This window comes from Brachyhypopomus gauderio, chromosome 11 (assembly GCF_052324685.1).
Source record: "Brachyhypopomus gauderio isolate BG-103 chromosome 11, BGAUD_0.2, whole genome shotgun sequence".
Taxonomy (NCBI): domain Eukaryota; kingdom Metazoa; phylum Chordata; class Actinopteri; order Gymnotiformes; family Hypopomidae; genus Brachyhypopomus; species Brachyhypopomus gauderio.
In genome coordinates, this window is record NC_135221.1 from 12,380,203 (window position 1) to 12,396,872 (window position 16,670).

Here is a 16,670-nt window from a genome sequence, read left to right on the forward strand (position 1 = left end):
GACACACACATAAACCACGGCTGACGCCTAGAGGTAGTGACGGTTCCTTCCGCAGTTATCAGATTCACAGTCCGGCCTGGAATCTGCCATATGACACCGGAACAAATATGAATGGCGCGATCAGAAAGCCAACAGAACCTAGTCAAAAGCAATACCAAGAGACGTTCTGGCAAAACAATCTTCACAATTAACCGCCACTTTAATTGATGTTCCAAAATGATATTAATGGCACACTCATGTGGCATATTCAATATTCATAACCTCATACTTTTAGAATGAGAGAAGTGTTAACAGTATAGGCTGATGACTGTTCACTGACAGATGAAGTGAAACAGGTTTTCTCACTCCTGTAAAAGACACAGAGTGTCATGTCTGGCACTTCTGGAGTTACTAAAAGAGATTGGGGAAAGATATAGGTGATGTAATCGGAGTCCAAAACCTCTCTGACAAACCCAAACTATATTCTAGTATTCTCCACAGCGCTGCACTCTGGGTAAAGATGGTGTGAACTCAGATATCCAACTGATCTTACATGAAAAATGCATGTAATCTAAACTTTGCAGAGAGGTAAAAATATTTCTTAGAAACATGAAAAATGCTTGTAATGCTTGAAAAAAGAATAATGTTTTTCTTAAATATACTTGTCATAATCACTGGCAACTCTGTATTTAATGTTCTAGTTAATGTTCCTTGTTCACTGTTACAGCATTTTTGTCTTAAGAGTCTCCTACGGTATAAGGCCAGAGGACAGTGGAGAACACAAAGGCACCTGACTCCTCAGAAGGCTGGGCTGAAAGCTCAAGTCTGGGAGCCATTTCTGTGTGGACTTGAAGGCATCGTTTGCATCACTGTCATGCTGGAAGATTCAACTATGCTCCAGTTTTAGCTTCCTGTTAAAGGGACCATGTGTAAATGAAATTAAATGTAATATATTTTTGAAATAATCATCCAGATGGAACTGCCAGTCAATGCTACACTTATTTGCAGCTCCGGATCGGCACGTCAGAGGGGAAGCGAAGGCAATGAGGAGGAAGAGGAGTAGGATGACTGCTGAACTCTTCACATACACGCACTGTAAAAAAAAAAAAAAAACTGGAAGAATCCAGCAGAATTGACTTGTCAGCCTGGCTCGTGGTCTTTGAAAACATTACAAAGATCAGGAAGTCCTGCCATGGAACAGAGATACATAGCCGAAGTGGGAGGAACAAACATAGCAGCGTATTTTGGGATAGGTACGTCCTAATTCAATAAACCCATATAACGTGTCTTCATACCGATTAATGCAGCAAAGTCAGCAGGTCACACATGAGTGGAGGCAAACTGAAAGATACACAGAAAGCATCCTGGATCCTCCACAAACTCTTATGTCTACATAAGGTGGAGATCCTCAAAAAGACAGCAGGCCGACAACGGGACTCGACACAGACACACGTCCGCCAGGTGTGTGGGAAGATCTCGCTGTTTTGAGACTTAGTCTGAGCAGTTCTGGCTGAAGCAGTCAGGTTAGATTCCCAAAAACACATTCTTCCAGCAAGCACGGACCAGCGGCACAGACACATTGTGTGAGTGAGGTTCCCTGGAACAGAGAGCAAGTTGGCTGGAGCAGGCCCACCATCATCACAAGAACATACCCACTGATCACGCTCTGGAAAGCTGCGCTAGCAATCAGATAATCGCATCCATTTAATTACCCCTCCAAGAAACCTGAGGTGAGCAATCCCAGACAGGTCTTTGTTTTGAGATAAACGATCCTCTACCTTGTCATGGCATGTCTGTTACCACCAGGTTTTTAAAAATGTATATTTAGCTGTGTTCTAAGAGACAAATGGTCTGAAGAGTTTGGAGGTGGTGCATTCACAGCTCACCTGATTCGAATTTATTACTGATCAGAAACACCTCAGAGGATAGCAAACTCACACAATCTTTGCTAGCTGTGTTTAGGCCTTAGTCTTGAACTGCTAAAACCCCATGATCACTGCAGCCCTAGCTGAGGGTTTACTAAGTGTTTTATATAATACATACTACTATTTAAAACTTTAGAGAGCCTATTCAGCCTATTTTGCCCTAATCTCACACCACAGCTGCCTGAGGGAATTCACTTCCTCCAGGCCAGTGAGGAGGGAATCTCCGCCCTTCCTTAAGCTCCACTCTCACGTCACCACAGGGCAGATGGTTGCATATGAAGGACATTGCTAGCTATACGGTTATGCCACCCAACTAATGACCCAGCTAGGACAGGGCAGGAACAGGTTGTGCTCTGTGGGGTTCCTGACCGTTGACTGTTGTAGTACTGCTGGAATTGGAACTAACATTGCACTGGACTGAGCTTGTAGTTTATGAGTAGAACCAAAGTGGTGGAGGGTCAATACAAGGTCAACAGAGACACTCAGTCCATCCGTTTGTAATGTGTCCAAGCAAAAAAGAGAGACAGGGGTCTCCCTGTTTTGTCCACATGCTTGCCAAGGTGTAACACTCACTTTCCCCTGTGAAATGGCATCTTGTTTGGGATTTCGCTGTGAAAGACGGATGAGTGTAAAAGGGGCAGGGTGGTGAGAAATGGCCGTCCAGCACGGAGCCAGGAGTCTGCCTCTGACCTCCGACCCCCTCGGTCCTTCGCGGAGAGGTGATACCACGGTGATGTCAGCCAGCAGCAGGAGGGAGAAGGGTCGTCCTGAACGGAATCCTCACTCACAGCATTCCGGAGAAATCCGTGGCTTCTGCCGTGTACGGCTCCCTCTCACTATCTCCCTCCTCCCACACCGCGGAGAGACAAATCCTATAAGCTACGACAGAGAAAGAGCAGAGAGCAAGGTTATCGGCACAGGAACGCTATGTAAATAGTGCGCCTCTAATGCCATTATACTGTACTGGTTGTATACTCTTCCCTCTCTCTTTCACACACTTAGAAAAATCCTACACACACAGAGATACTTTTAAAAGACTCTGTATATCAGTATCAGTACTGTAAACGTAAATGCTGCTGTGTGTGAATGTGTGTGGGGTGCAGTAGTGTGTGTCTGCCTCCCTACCACCACACCTCTCATTATTCATCTCTCCCGTTACCAGAAACAGCCGCCCTCTCTCTTAAACAGGGTCGCCTGAAATCCCAGCTCCGCTTCAAGAGAGAAGAAATCCATGACCATAGAAGGCAGCCACATATTCCTGCTCAGCACGTTTATTAGTCTGTAACTCTTCCCCCATCAGGCAGCCAGCACTGCACCACAAGGCCCTGTGTCTGCACAACCAGCAAACTGCAGAAACTCTTATAATGCTTCGCTTTTTCATTGTTTTAATACCTAACTATAGTCAGACGTCCAGTGCAGCTTCTCGTGTTTGGCGGGGCATGATTAGGGTTAATTAGCTGCTACTTACGCAGCAGCTAATTGGTTAAAGATGTCATAAAAAGTTTGCCTCTACAGGGGGCTGTGGTGAAAAGTGGATGAAATTCATTCGCGGGGCTATGCAGCTTGCTACCATAATGAATACCATAATGAATACCATGGCACGCTGAGTGACACTCAGCTCTGGGAAAATTTATGCACATTTAAGTCATTTATGTATTTGTCAACAAAATGAAGTTATATAAATGTATTTGCCCAGCGCACTAAGACGGTTCGGTGTTTTGCAGTCAAGTGCACAATGGGTGCTTTCTAATGTAAAATGGACGAGTGTACGGCGCACATAAAGGGTCATTTTACCTCAGATTTGACTTTTCCCACAGGATTTTTCCTCAATTTGGACATTTTTTTTACATCTGCCTCCAATGAAGGGGCGGTGAGTTAAATGATGGCAGTAGGCCACATGCACTCAGTGTAGGGGGGGGGGATCTGTTTACACACACACAGGTAGGTGTGTGTTTTCTTACCCTCTGCTGGTCACTTTTGTGAAGGCTGTGAACCGAGGACTTTCCCTTTTCTGTGAAGTCCTGAGCAGGGTACAGGAAGTCAGGTCTAGGACAGCTTAAATCAGGCCCGGAAGGCACGGAGCGGCCCACTGTAGTGTGAATACCACATATCCCATATCATCACAGCAGATGAGTTTGACCTATTTCCATATCGCTGTGCTGTATTCTGTAGTGTATTACACGCACATATGTACATACCCCATGCTGCAGTTCCATGCCTATTTAACATGGATCTGTTTGCAGGTGTGCTTCGCGCCCTGGTGGATGTGACCGATTTGTTCCAGTGCAGGCAGAGGGAAATGGAGCTACGTACAATGGCAGGAAGGGGAAAATGTTAGGAAAGACAGAGCAGAGTGGCTGGGGCTGCTTAGGGCAGTGAGCCCCGTGGGTCCCAGCGCTGCTCACATGCTAGCAGAAATGCTTTAGCAAAACACATGACACCAGGACCAATCAGGGTACGCTGCAGAAAGCCACATGCTTGTGCGTTCGTATTTGTTACAGCAAAATCTTACATTCTCGTTCCAGACTGATTTCAAAATATAATTATTGATATAATATCAATTAAATTATATATATACTTTCGTTTACAGATTCGCAGTTTTGCCTTGAAGAGAGATTGTGAGTCCTTGCTAACCGTGTATCAGTGGAGGCGGTTGCTAGGACACGGGGACCACCCTCCAAGCTCTCCGCATCGCTGGCCTGGTGTTGGGGTACCACACATCCCATGCTGTCTGCTACACTGTCCCACACTGACTGTTGGTCTATCACTCATCACCGTGCTCATCACAGATCAGATGTGTGAAACAGCAAGTCTTCAGGTGAGGAGAGACACGTTTACATCTTTGAGCTGCAGTCGACTTCGGCAGCCATTCCCAGACCCCGAAAATGCCAGAAGGCACAAAAAGTAATGTTAGCATTTATGCTGTCACAACTGTCAGAATTTGAGTTATATATTAATGTAAGAAGAACAGCAGTTACACGCAACACTGCGTGAGCCACCACCTCATAAAACACTGGAGAATGTAAAAAAAAAACCATGATAATATAGCACAAACATTTTACTAACTCTATTGACTAATATCCATGGAATTCTCCTATAAATCCTTTACGCATATATGTTCTTCCATTGCCTAGTTAAATAATAAATCTTTATGAGAATCAATCTTTCTTTTCTGTGTGCTCCCAGCTCGTGATAATGCCAAGAGTCATTTTTCAACTGCAACCCTTATCCCATCGTTTCTGAGGAATCTGGATACCACATGCGCTTCAATCCCTAGACCACGTACGGAGACAGGTATGTCTTCAACTGGGTGTGGCTCATCCAACCACTGCCTTACTCCCTCCTCCATACAGAGAGAGAAGAACAGCGAGAGATGGGTGGGTCGATGTCAGAGTGATGGACAAACACAAAACTGTGGAAAAAGTGATCATGCAGGTCACTGGCTGAAAGATGCTCAGAAATGAACAAACAGAAGAAGCATTTCTGTGGAGCTCTGCCAGGCGTTCCCTGTAGGCCTCGGCCTGTATCATCCGTGAGCAAGCCCAGGCGATAGAGAGGGGAGATAGAGAGGAATGAGTCATTCCTAACAGCCCGGGGCAAACACTGCACCGCAGTCTCAGATCAGGCAAACACAACGGTGGTGCCATTCGGGGAGAACGCCACATGCAGAAAAAAAAAAACAGCATTCCTCTGCAACACATCCATGAGGAATATTCAGCAGGCCAATGGCACTCCCACTCTGGAATAATCACAGCGCTGCAAAACTGTTTAGTGAACCCCATGAGAGAAGATGGGTGGGTTTTTTTTGTCAGATTACAGAGAACAGAAGGCTGAAAGGTGTTTGGAAAGATAAAAGTAGGATGAGAACTACACGGCATTCCGTTAGACTCCCTACCAAGTTACGATACTGCATAAGTGCCATTTCAAGGTCAGTCTTGCAACAGAGCAAATATTTCTCGAAGCCACCAAAAGGCTATTCCCCTTTGGAAACCAGTGATGAAAGAGCTAGTCAGTCTGGAGGTACACTTGTACCTCATTATGCACAGTATCGCTCTCTCTATCTGGATGTGAGGTATCCATTCTTCTTTCTCTCTGGTATTTCTCATTAAGCACCATAGATTTCACAGTCGCTGTTTCTCTCTCTCTCTTCATTAGCAGGTGTCTGCTGAACTCACTGCTCCTCGTTCTGTTTGGTCTCTCGTGTGTTGTCCAAGCACTCACCTCAATGCCATTCTTATAGAATGGTTCAAAGGTCAAGCAGTAGCATGATGTTCTAAAACTGGACAACTATGCAGATAAGTTCAATTAGTTTATGGGTGAGGGCTAGTACGCCCTCTACAGGAACGCTGCTGAATAACTGTAGGCAAAAATAAATGACAGGTAGGCATGTTTTTATAAGAGTGTGAAGAATATGTTTCTGCAGTGTCATAACACTCCTTAATTTGATTAAACAACAGCAACCTGTTTATTTCATTACGGCAATCCAATGAATTATATCATAATGCTTTATCAAAACGGTTTCGACCTATTCATATTATTTCCATTACAACAGAAATGTTCAACGATTTAACGATTCAGTTTAAGTGACAGTAGCAAAAAATCAAGACGGGTTCGTAGCTGGTCTGTTGGGTTTGACCGCAGCTGGGAGGGTTTGGAGACGCTTTTCACTCTTATAAACCCGTCTTCCTGAGTTTGAAGATCCAGACGACGGCTCGGGTTTGAAGAGCAGGCCGACGGTTCAGGTTCTGACGTCTGGTTCCGCTCGAGTGCTAACCGACCCGGTTGCCAGTGCAGTGCTTTTCACATTCCGCTCCACGCCAAAGCGGGAACGCTGGAGTGGAAACAGGAGACGAGGTGAATCTTCCCGTCATTGTTTCTGCGCACTGTGGATCATTTTCTCATTTAGGCCACATTCTCACCCAAGGAAGGACGGGTCACTAGATGAAGCCCGAACCGCGTTCAAAGACAGTTAAAACGATAAATACACACTTAACACACTTAACTTGTTTCTCTTTTTACCAGTTACAAGTGGCAAACGACTCTGCCACCTCAGTAATAGTACAGTAATAGTACAGTAATAGTACAAGACCAATATGTTTTATGTCCTTAATTATACGTATAATGTCATATAGTAACCGCATTTATCACTGCGTAATAAGTGAAACAGTGATGCCGACTTGAACAGATCCAGGAAAGTCTTCGTCCCGGTTCGGAGTGACAGCGGTGACTGGAAAGCGTCCGGGGGGTCTGGCAGACCTTGGCACTGCGCTCCAGGAGCCCGTCTGGATCAGTGCCTGCGAGGACCACAGGCAGGTCTGTAGACCGTCCCTCCCCGAGAGCTAAAGCCGGAGAGGGTGAGAGGGCTGGGGGAGCGTTCAAGGGCTTGATTGTTCACTCATGTGCGTACGCGCCCTGCGCCTGGCATGGAAAGCGACATGCAAATTTGTATGAGGAGAATGACATCGAGGGAAAGAATTCCCTGCTGGAAAAACTCCGCCCGGAGAGAAGGGGGGGGGGGGGGAGCGGGCGAGCCCCGCGCGCAGTAGCACGCGGAGGTAATGGCGTCACGCACTTAAACTCGCTACCATTAAAAAACAATAGAAGCTCACAAGGACCGGGCTTCCTTGAATTGTGCAGGTTTCCACAGTTGCGTGAAAACACATTACATCGGGCTCGCTTTTTTTCCACGAGCGACAAATAGGCCGCATACTTCTCAGGGGTGAAATAGCTAAGGTATTACCTCTCCATCCCAAGCTCTGGTCCTCAGAGACAAGTACGTAACACTACCAAGGCATATTGACACTACCAAGGCATATTGGCATAGATCGTTAAGGTCTGCAATACACAAATCACCCTCTAATAATCGTTACCCGTTATGACTGCAAAGAGCATCAGTGAAGATATTTTTGCCAGTAATGTTAATGGCCTAACCGTGATGTAGCACGCGAGATCCAAAACACATAGGAATGTGAGATAATGCAGCTCCATATTAAAAGAAAGACACACCAAGCATTACTTTTAAATTATTTATTTTGGTATAAACCAAGAAAAGGGGGGGTTGGAGTGAAAACTAAAGTGCAATTTCAGAAGGGGGGGGGGGGGGGGGGAGAAGGATAATACCACTTGCATGAAAGAGGACAAGAGGAATACTAAATGGCTTAGCTGAAGTTTGGAGTGAACCCACTGCTTTGGAGGCTATAATACTTGGCTGGACTGTCAGACCTGAACACACTCCTCCTTACAGTACTTACTGTACTGTGGATTACCTCCGCATACCTTACAGGATGCAAACACATCGCCCTGGGAAGCCCTTATTAAACTAAAGTAAATCATAACGGCAGCGCGTTCTGAAACAGCAAAACAGGAAAGGGCCGGTGTCGGGACTCTGGGGCCGTCGTACGTGCATCGTGCTGGGTACTTTAACTAGCCATGACCTTCTTCTTGCACTCGACGGAGCAGAGCAGCTTGTCCTGCAGGGCCATGAAGCGTTGGCCCGTCAGGCACTTGGAGCAGCCCGAGCAGCGGAAGCAGCCGGCCTCGGCATGCCAGTGGTGCTCGCCGTAGGACACGCGCTGCGCCTCGGGCTCTATGGGACCCTGGCACGCCGTGCAGTGCTGAGGACACACACACACAAGGACACAATTTATTTAATAATTTATCTATTATCCGTCTTCACCTCATTGCCCCTCTTTACACCATACGACCTTTGACCTGAGTAAGCACAAAGACATACAAATGATTCTGGCCCTACAGGCGAAAATACGTTATACAAGTGTTTCCCTCCGAGCCCTCCGCAAAACCACCGAGCCAGCTGCAATAAGGCAATGGGGGAGGAACGGAGTGGCACGGGGGTGTCAGTCGCACTCTCCCTCCTATCATTATCACGTCACTGGCACTTCCTTAATCCTCATCACCTGCTCCAGAGCCAACATGGCTGCTTGGCACATGCATCTTGCTGCTGGCAGCAAAAAGTGGGAAAATACCTTACTAATGATTTCTGTAGCTCACAAACCTAAGAGGAGGACACACCCAGCCTTCACCTAGTCTCTGGTGCTTAGGTTGTGCTGAAGTGGGAAAAAACGTTTGCTTCATGAGAGTAGGAGATTACACAAGTATTTATTTCCCCCTGGTGATCTGAGGCAGATGAAACCCTCAAGCGCAGAATGGAAACTAGGGGCTATTTGCTAGTGAAATATTTTGGTAGTGAGCTTTTCACAACACAACTGTGGGTCAAATCTTAGATGGCAAGCGTATTCAGGCAGGGAGGAAAGAGAGAGGAAATGAAAGATACAAACGGGGAAAGCAAGAGCAGATGGTTTTATTGGGTTTACCACAGCGTGGTTCTTCATGTAGCAGGGCTTGCAGATGGGCTTGTCCTTCTCCATAACGTAGGTCTCTCCCGCCAGAACACAGTCACAGTCGAAACAGCAGAAATGCTTCAGGTGCCAGTTCTGTCCCTCAGCCTGAGTGTACTCATTACTGAAGATGAGCTAAAACACATGCGTGCAACACACACACACAGGTATACGGACAACAGCATTACAAAAAAAGTGACACCCGAAACTCAGGCTCAAATCAAAATCAAACCACACAAGCCCCCACCTAAAAACATCCAATTTTCCTCAGACTGCTTGACCCCAACATCTGTTACAAAACCACCCCACCCCACCCCACCTCACCTCATCACACCCTCCGCAGCGAGGCTTCTCACTGTCGCCGTAGTGGCGGCCACAAAACAGCCGTCCCTTCTTCCAGAAGTAGATCATGTCCACCAGCAGCTCCTCACACGTGCAGCACACGAAGCAGGCGGGATGCCACAGCCTGTCGTAGCCGGCCCGCTCGGCGTAGACGGCCGGCTCACCGTGCCTCATGTCCTGCTGGCAGTGGTGGCAGGTCTGCGGGAACACAGACGGCAGGGACTCAGCCCGACCACGACGCTCACGTGTGGGCAGCTCGCCGAGTGCGAGACCCTAAATGGTGTCTGGCCTTATAGAAGACTCATCACGGCTCATGGTTTGCTAGGATACAGACCGAACATGCTAACTTTGTCAGGGAGGACTAGGTGGCTAGTTCCCTAACCCTTGATGAAGGGGGCAGTGCAATATGGGGTTTGTGCAGTAGAAGAAACGCCCCTGCCAAAGAGTCCCAAATGCCTCTTATTATTTATACGATGTTTGGTTAGGCAGCTAAAATATGGAGCTCAAATGATAGGTCCAATATGGGATTCAAGCAGCAATTTAGAAGCTCCTACACTTGAAGGACAATACTCATTCCAGTTAGCTAGGGACCACAGGGAGGGTGACTCATTCTGGGTCATACTCACACGGTTAAATGGGAACTCTGTGGGAAGAGAAACTGTTCCACCAAAACTTTATGAGCAACAGGTCATCTGGAATAGCTCGTTAGATGGCGCCATCTGGTGGCGGGAATTGAGTACTGCCATCCTAGGAACGCCTCAAAATTTTAAATAACTACAATTCAGACCTATGCTCTGGTCGTCATTTAATCTGGTAATAAAAGACAACATAGATGTGGAAACCTAGTGTCACTGTCAATAGAATCAAGGAGTCATAAAATGAATCATTTTTCACTGATTTCTTTCCCCTGCGTCTTTCACCTGATGTATGAAATTGAGAGAAATTGACTAAATCAGGCATAAGTACATTAAGATTGTATACAGTGATCCCATGATTAGGATTTACTCACTCTGTGACTGAGGCTGTAGTTGTAGCTCTAGTAAGCTGCTATGCATTTTACAGCAAGTTGTAATTCACCACTCCTGGCAGTATTATTGTGATCTGATGTCCCTTATCTGTCCACACCGGAGTCCTACACCCTGTGTAGACTGTGTCAAGCACTTTTTGGCCTTTGTCGAAAAGGTAATTTAGTTTTAACCAGACAGCATGTGTTAAATAGCTGCCTGGCAGCTAAACTGGCAAGTTGATGAACACTTCCGATAAGTGGACAGCTCTACAAACAGTCCTCTATTACGATCTACTCGACATACTTTAATGCAGATCCCCTTCTGAAATCCCTCTAACATGGGCCTCTGTGCCATCTCCACATCGTGCTGTAGTTTATGGGTGTGGCACTCACATAGCTACCAGCAGGGCCGCTGCTCCCAGCTCCTGGAGCCCCCGGCATACCGGCCCTGCCTACAGCCGCCACTGCCGAGCCCTGGTCTCCTGCTCCAGGCTGGGCACCGGCGGCCGGACTCTGAAGACCCTTCGCCCCGGCGGGGCCAGCAGCGGCGGCCATCTCCTCCGGCAGGGTCAGGTCTCCGATCCCCAGGGCCTCGTCCTTGTACTTGCGCACGTACTGCTGCATCTGTTTGACCTCGGCGGGCGAGAGCTCGTGGCAGCGTGCCGGGTCCTGGTCGTGCTCCGGCAGCTGCTTGGCCATTTGCTTCTTGCGGTAGTCGGCACCTTGCGTGCCGGCGACGGGTCTGCGCTCTGGGGGAAGCAGCTCCATGTAGCGCAGGGCCTGCAGGAAGAGCAGACCTCGTTATGGAGAGAGGGGAGGACAGAGCGAGGGAGGGACGAGGAACAGAGAGCCAGTTCCTCCCGCGTGCTCGGGAATGTGTGACAGCGCTAGTGCTCACTGTGGCACGGTGCAGTTCAAAGAACAGACACCAGAAAACAATCCTACAATTTAACAAACAATTATAATGGAGCAAAACAGTGACCTCTACAGGACAGGTTTCATTTTCAAAAACCATGGATCAAACCATATTTTTACACATACACCACATCATTGAATCTGTACATGAAGTACATTTGAAAGTGAAACATCCTCTAGTGGATGTGATACTGGGACACTTACCAAGCTCTGGTCAACCCCAGGGGGAGCCCAATCGTAGGTGATGGCTTTGACCACATCCTTCCTGGCAGGCATCGCTGCAGGGGTGAAAGGGGCAGTGGCAACAGGGGTGTGGATAGATGGGGCACCTGGAGCAGGCACAAAGGAAGCGCCGTGGGCGTGGCCACAGGGTGCACCTTGGGCAGGGCCAGAGGGTGTACCATGGGTGTGGCCACAGGGGGCTGCACCGTGGGCGTGGCCACAGGGAGCTGCACCGTGGGCGTGGCCACAGGGAGCTGCACCGTGGGCGTGGCCACAGGGAGCTGCACCGTGGGCGTGGCCACAGGGAGCTGCACCGTGGGCGTGGCCACAGGGAGCTGCACCGTGGGCGTGGCCACAGGGAGCTGCACCGTGGGCGGGGCCACAGGGAGCTGCACCGTGGGCGGGGCCACAGGGAGCTGCACCGTGGGCGGGGCCAGAGGGAGCTGCACCGTGGGCGGGGCCAGAGGGAGCTGCACCGTGGGCGGGGCCAGAGGGAGCTGCACCGTGGGCGGGGCCAGAGGGAGCTGCACCGTGGGCGGGGCCAGAGGGAGCTGCACCGTGGGCGGGGCCAGAGGGAGCACCAGGGCTGGTGGCAATATCAGGCATGAGCACAGCTGCAGTTGCTGCTGCCGGGACAGACAGAGCAGTGCCAATCGCAGGGGTGGCGATGGATATGGTGACCTGGTGGCCTGGGTAGGTGGGCACGCCGTCTCTCTTCAGCTTGGCGATGAGGCCCGTGTACTTGGTGTCCTCAAACAGACGGCCCACCTTCTGGTTCTCCTCGGACTGCAACTGCACATCATGATCCTCAACCCCACACTTACAGTTCCGGCAGATTTTTCTGGAAAAAGTAACATGTTGAGGGAGATCAGCCAATATTGTGGTTTCATGACATAATTAACTACACTTGCAGGGGAATTTAATACACCATTTGACCACTTCTTACCCGGAGTAATGGGATTTTTGTCTGAATAGTTATAATAAGCACAGTATATAGTGGAAAACAGAATGACACACAGATCTGACAAAGATTTGCCTCCCACTCTCACCAAGTATCCAACCATGTTAAACAGACCAAAGGAATTCAACTGAATTTCTGTACTAAAAATCCATTCCAAGAACAAAGTGGAATCTAGCTAAACTTGACGTTACTCCTCTGGAATGACACAACACTGCCTTGTGTTGTTAAGCATGTAAAAACATGAGCAGACACACAGCAGAGTATTTAAAATGAGGCCAGGCAACTTTATATATATATATATATACACAGCACCTTTCATACACACTGGCAATTCAAAGTGCTTTACATAAGAAAAGAAGAAGGTTATTACGACCCGAGGTCTATCACCTTGGGAAGCTCATTGTATTAGGTGTCTTCACATGGCTGGTTCAATCTGCCACTGGGGGCCACTGGGGGCCTTGATCTTTATCTGAGCTCCTGGGGTCAGAGACCTTGGCAGGCCTGGTAAGGATTTAAATGTGCTCCAGACGGAATATTTCAGGGTGTAAGTGCTCCACAGAACTCCGTCCAAGAGAACAAAGTGAGGCTCAGTCATGCTATCTGTTGGCCCAAACTACATATTTTAAAAGAACTGTTTAAAAGAACCATCATTAGACCGTGTGATTGCACTTGTGTCTTTGATCATGTACTCATAAGGTGTTATCTCCATGAATGGCTGTCACCTGTAAGGCTCTTGAAATAGTAAAAGTAAGACGTTTCAACGTTAACGCTGGTTGAGCTGCGGCCACGGAAACGAGACGAAGGCAAGGCCGTTTCGTGTTACTTAGCAGAGCCCCCTAGTGGCCAAACCGCCTGTGCTTTCGTAGCAGCCTGGAGACGTTACATGCAGACCAGACAGTATTGCTGCCCGTGAGGCCCCTAATCGCTTCTGATGTCATCCAGAATCAAGTGTGACTTCTACACTGTATGAAATATTTATCAAATTCTGAAAGTGACAGAATGATGGGATACACGTGAATGTTTAGTTTAGAACATAGCACATGTTAATGACTAAATGAAATGGAAGTAATCGGCATACAAACACAGAGGGGGAGGAGGAGGAGGAGGATGAAGAAGAGTTCTGAACAAACCTCCAGAAGTGGAGCGCAAAGCCTTCACACTTGTCCTTGCATTTCAGACAGGCCGCACCAGCTCCTACCTCGTGGCCCAGGGTCATCTGTGAACACAGAGATACTCGCTAGCCAACACACTCACACTGGATTTAACATCCGCTCGTAATTTTATTTCCACACAGCTCTGTGCCTCTCTCCACACTTCCGTCGGACACTCCGTCTTGGAACACTTCATTTACATACTTGTCTGACATCACGTTATAATGTTTTAGCCAGTTGCGCTGTCGAAACAGCAGATTGCTTCCAAAATCTTCCTGCATGACGGCTTCCTAATCACCACAGCAGCTCGAGCTGGGATGTCTATATAAGGCCAAGGATTCAAAGATATGCAGAAACCCTGGAGGCCTAAAACACTCTCCTGCTGCTCTCCAAGCACAAGGCCGTTCTGTTCCTCATGAAGCAGCGACCCTGCGGTGGGACTCTTTAAGTCAATGAACAAGAGAGAGAGGCTTCAAATCAGATTCGGCACCTCTGCGAGCAGCCCTGCTGAAGGCCCTGTTGAGCGCCACTGGCCTGGAATCTGTGTCTGGTCTCTGTGGCACTGGGCAGTAAATGGCCTCACATTTATCATTGGCTTGTGTAAAGTAAATATTTACAAATGGTTCGCTTCATGGCTTCACATTCTTGTTTCCATTGTCTTGAGGACATCATACTTTACAAAAGTAAACACTCAACAGCCATGAAAGCTAGCTGACACTCTCAAGGATTTCTGCACAGGCAAACGCACCGTTACTACAAATCTGAACTATAAAACTAATATCATATGCCACTACAGACACAATGAAATCATGTTATTTTGTCATTAAATTGGATAACACTGCTACAAGTGAAATACATGCTAGGTTAGTTTCACATAAAGGTCTTTGTACATTACAATGTGGAGAGACAAACTACTCAACTCACTGAATTACTGCACAATTCATTACAGATAATTATGGGGAAAATGCAAAATTCCAGCCAAATTGGGTAAGTCAGGTGAATACTGAATTACTGAAATATCCAGTGGGCGCATGCTGTAAATTCTCTTATGTATATAGTGTGGAGATGCCATTGAATTGTACTCCAAATGCTGACGCACATGGGAGGGGTTCAGTGAGCTTGCTGCTGACCCTTGGCAAACGCAACGAAGACACTGACGCATGATAAGAAATATTTAATTCTTTTAAACACTACTTTCGTATTCATGTGCAGTTTCTGATCATGATCTTTACGTGCTTCATGGCACAGACGCGCACAGCCTTAATATCCAGCAGCACGCGCAGCTGCTTTGTCTTGGATACCCATCTGGCCTTGGACGGGGTGGAGGGGGGTGGGTCGGATTGTGGACCTCTGTCAAGACTCCCAAAGTAATTATAATGCTTATTGTGGCTAATGTAATCTTTTGAACGGATTTGTTCAACTATAAAAGCCAAAACAAAACTAGCCTTTTCGAAAATAACGTCCTCTGCGGTTTATTTAAAAACTTGGCAGCTGTTTCGTGTAGTTAGTGATTTAAGACTTGGTTCTGGGTACATTTCCTTTAAGTGTTCATTCCTATCCGTGGTTAATTAACAACGACGCTCTCAGATCAGCTCCAGCCAGACATCCACCTTTGGGGCGTTGCCATCCAACTTACCTTTAGTAATGAGACGTCACGAACAAACGCAACAAACTTACTTTTTTCACTTCCTTCTCGATTTCCATCGTCGGCGTCTCGTGAAGTAGAACAAACAGACAAGGGGGGTTTTGATAATCGTCCTTGCACAGATCAGTTTTGCAGACCGGTCGCACTTAGCTAGCACAGACGGGACGGCACTATGACTTCTGCCCACCCTCTTTCGGTTCTACCAAATTCATTGTTAACGAAAGACACTTCCGCTATTTCACAACGTGCAGCTCTCAACCAATAGTGCCCGACCAGGGGTGTTTAAACTACCAATCAAAGCCAAGCAGTGGACCCCTTCAGCGTTAGACTACAGTTCATTGAAATAAGAACATACAAAAATCAACGGAAATGATTGTTTGAAATTACATCAGTACAGTTAATCAATTTTCTATATTAAATGAATATTTAAATGACAAATGTGACTTTGGCTCAGGCTTCTTTTTCTATAGGTATCTGAAATTCCTAAGCACACAGAGAGACTACTATTCAATGTTTAATACAATACAGCACAAAGTATTTATGCTGTGCTCATGCAGTTCAGTAACTATAGAACATGGCACTTCACTTAGAGACTTCCTCACTGAATATATACAGGAAGCTGTGGCTTACTCAGCTGGGTGTGGAGAGTTTCACAGTACAGGACTTCACCGTGTGTGTGTGTGTGTGTGTGTGTGTGTGTGTGTGTGTGTGTGTGTGTGTGTGAAAGAGAGAGAAAGAGAGAGAGAGAGAGAGAGAGAGAGAGAGAGAGAGAGAGAGAGAGAGAGAGAGATATGTAGGGATTTTATGGGTAGAGAGAGAGAGAGAGTACCAATATGTAGGGATTTCATGGGTATCAGCTATGTACCGAAAACTGTGTGAAAGAATACAAAGTTTTGTACAAAATATCATATGCATATTATGAGTGCACAAATGAACACCAACTATGAGAAGTATGAATAAAGTTTTAAATCATTGTTTGATCATCAGGCTTTATTTATCCATGAGTTACACCAGATTAAACTCTGATACTTTAAATGCAGGGTGTCTTTGCCTTATCAGTAAATTAAAGTGCTCTTTTGTTTGCTGCCTCAATACAACGGAGACGGGTTTTTTTAGTCCTGTTTATTCTGCTTTGTGATTCTATCCAAACCTGTCTGAGCCCAGACCAT

At 47.1% G+C, this 16,670-nt stretch overlaps 1 protein-coding gene and 1 long non-coding RNA gene across 3 annotated transcripts; one reads left to right on the forward strand and one right to left on the reverse strand.

Annotated features, from left to right (window-relative positions):
- The first annotated feature begins 1,320 nt into the window (after positions 1-1,320).
- On the forward strand, positions 1,321-5,178 carry LOC143527646 (uncharacterized). 2 transcript variants are annotated; one of them, XR_013134201.1, is made up of 3 exons: positions 1,321-1,709; positions 4,495-4,722; positions 5,091-5,178. It is a non-coding gene; the product is annotated as an uncharacterized LOC143527646 (long non-coding RNA). The 2 variants fall into 2 exon arrangements; XR_013134200.1 differs by lacking the exon at positions 1,321-1,709 and adding an exon at positions 4,181-4,384.
- Positions 5,179-8,009: 2,831 nt separating this feature from the next.
- On the reverse strand, positions 8,010-15,706 carry tes (testis derived transcript (3 LIM domains)). Its single transcript, XM_077021997.1, has 7 exons — positions 15,534-15,706; positions 13,836-13,921; positions 11,727-12,585; positions 11,001-11,387; positions 9,584-9,799; positions 9,236-9,394; positions 8,010-8,518 (listed from the first exon to the last, which is right to left on the reverse strand). The coding sequence occupies exons 1-7, from the start codon at positions 15,558-15,560 to the stop codon at positions 8,324-8,326; spliced, it is 1,929 nt and encodes a 642-aa protein (XP_076878112.1). The 5' UTR covers positions 15,561-15,706; the 3' UTR covers positions 8,010-8,323.
- Between the last annotated feature and the right edge of the window lie 964 nt (positions 15,707-16,670).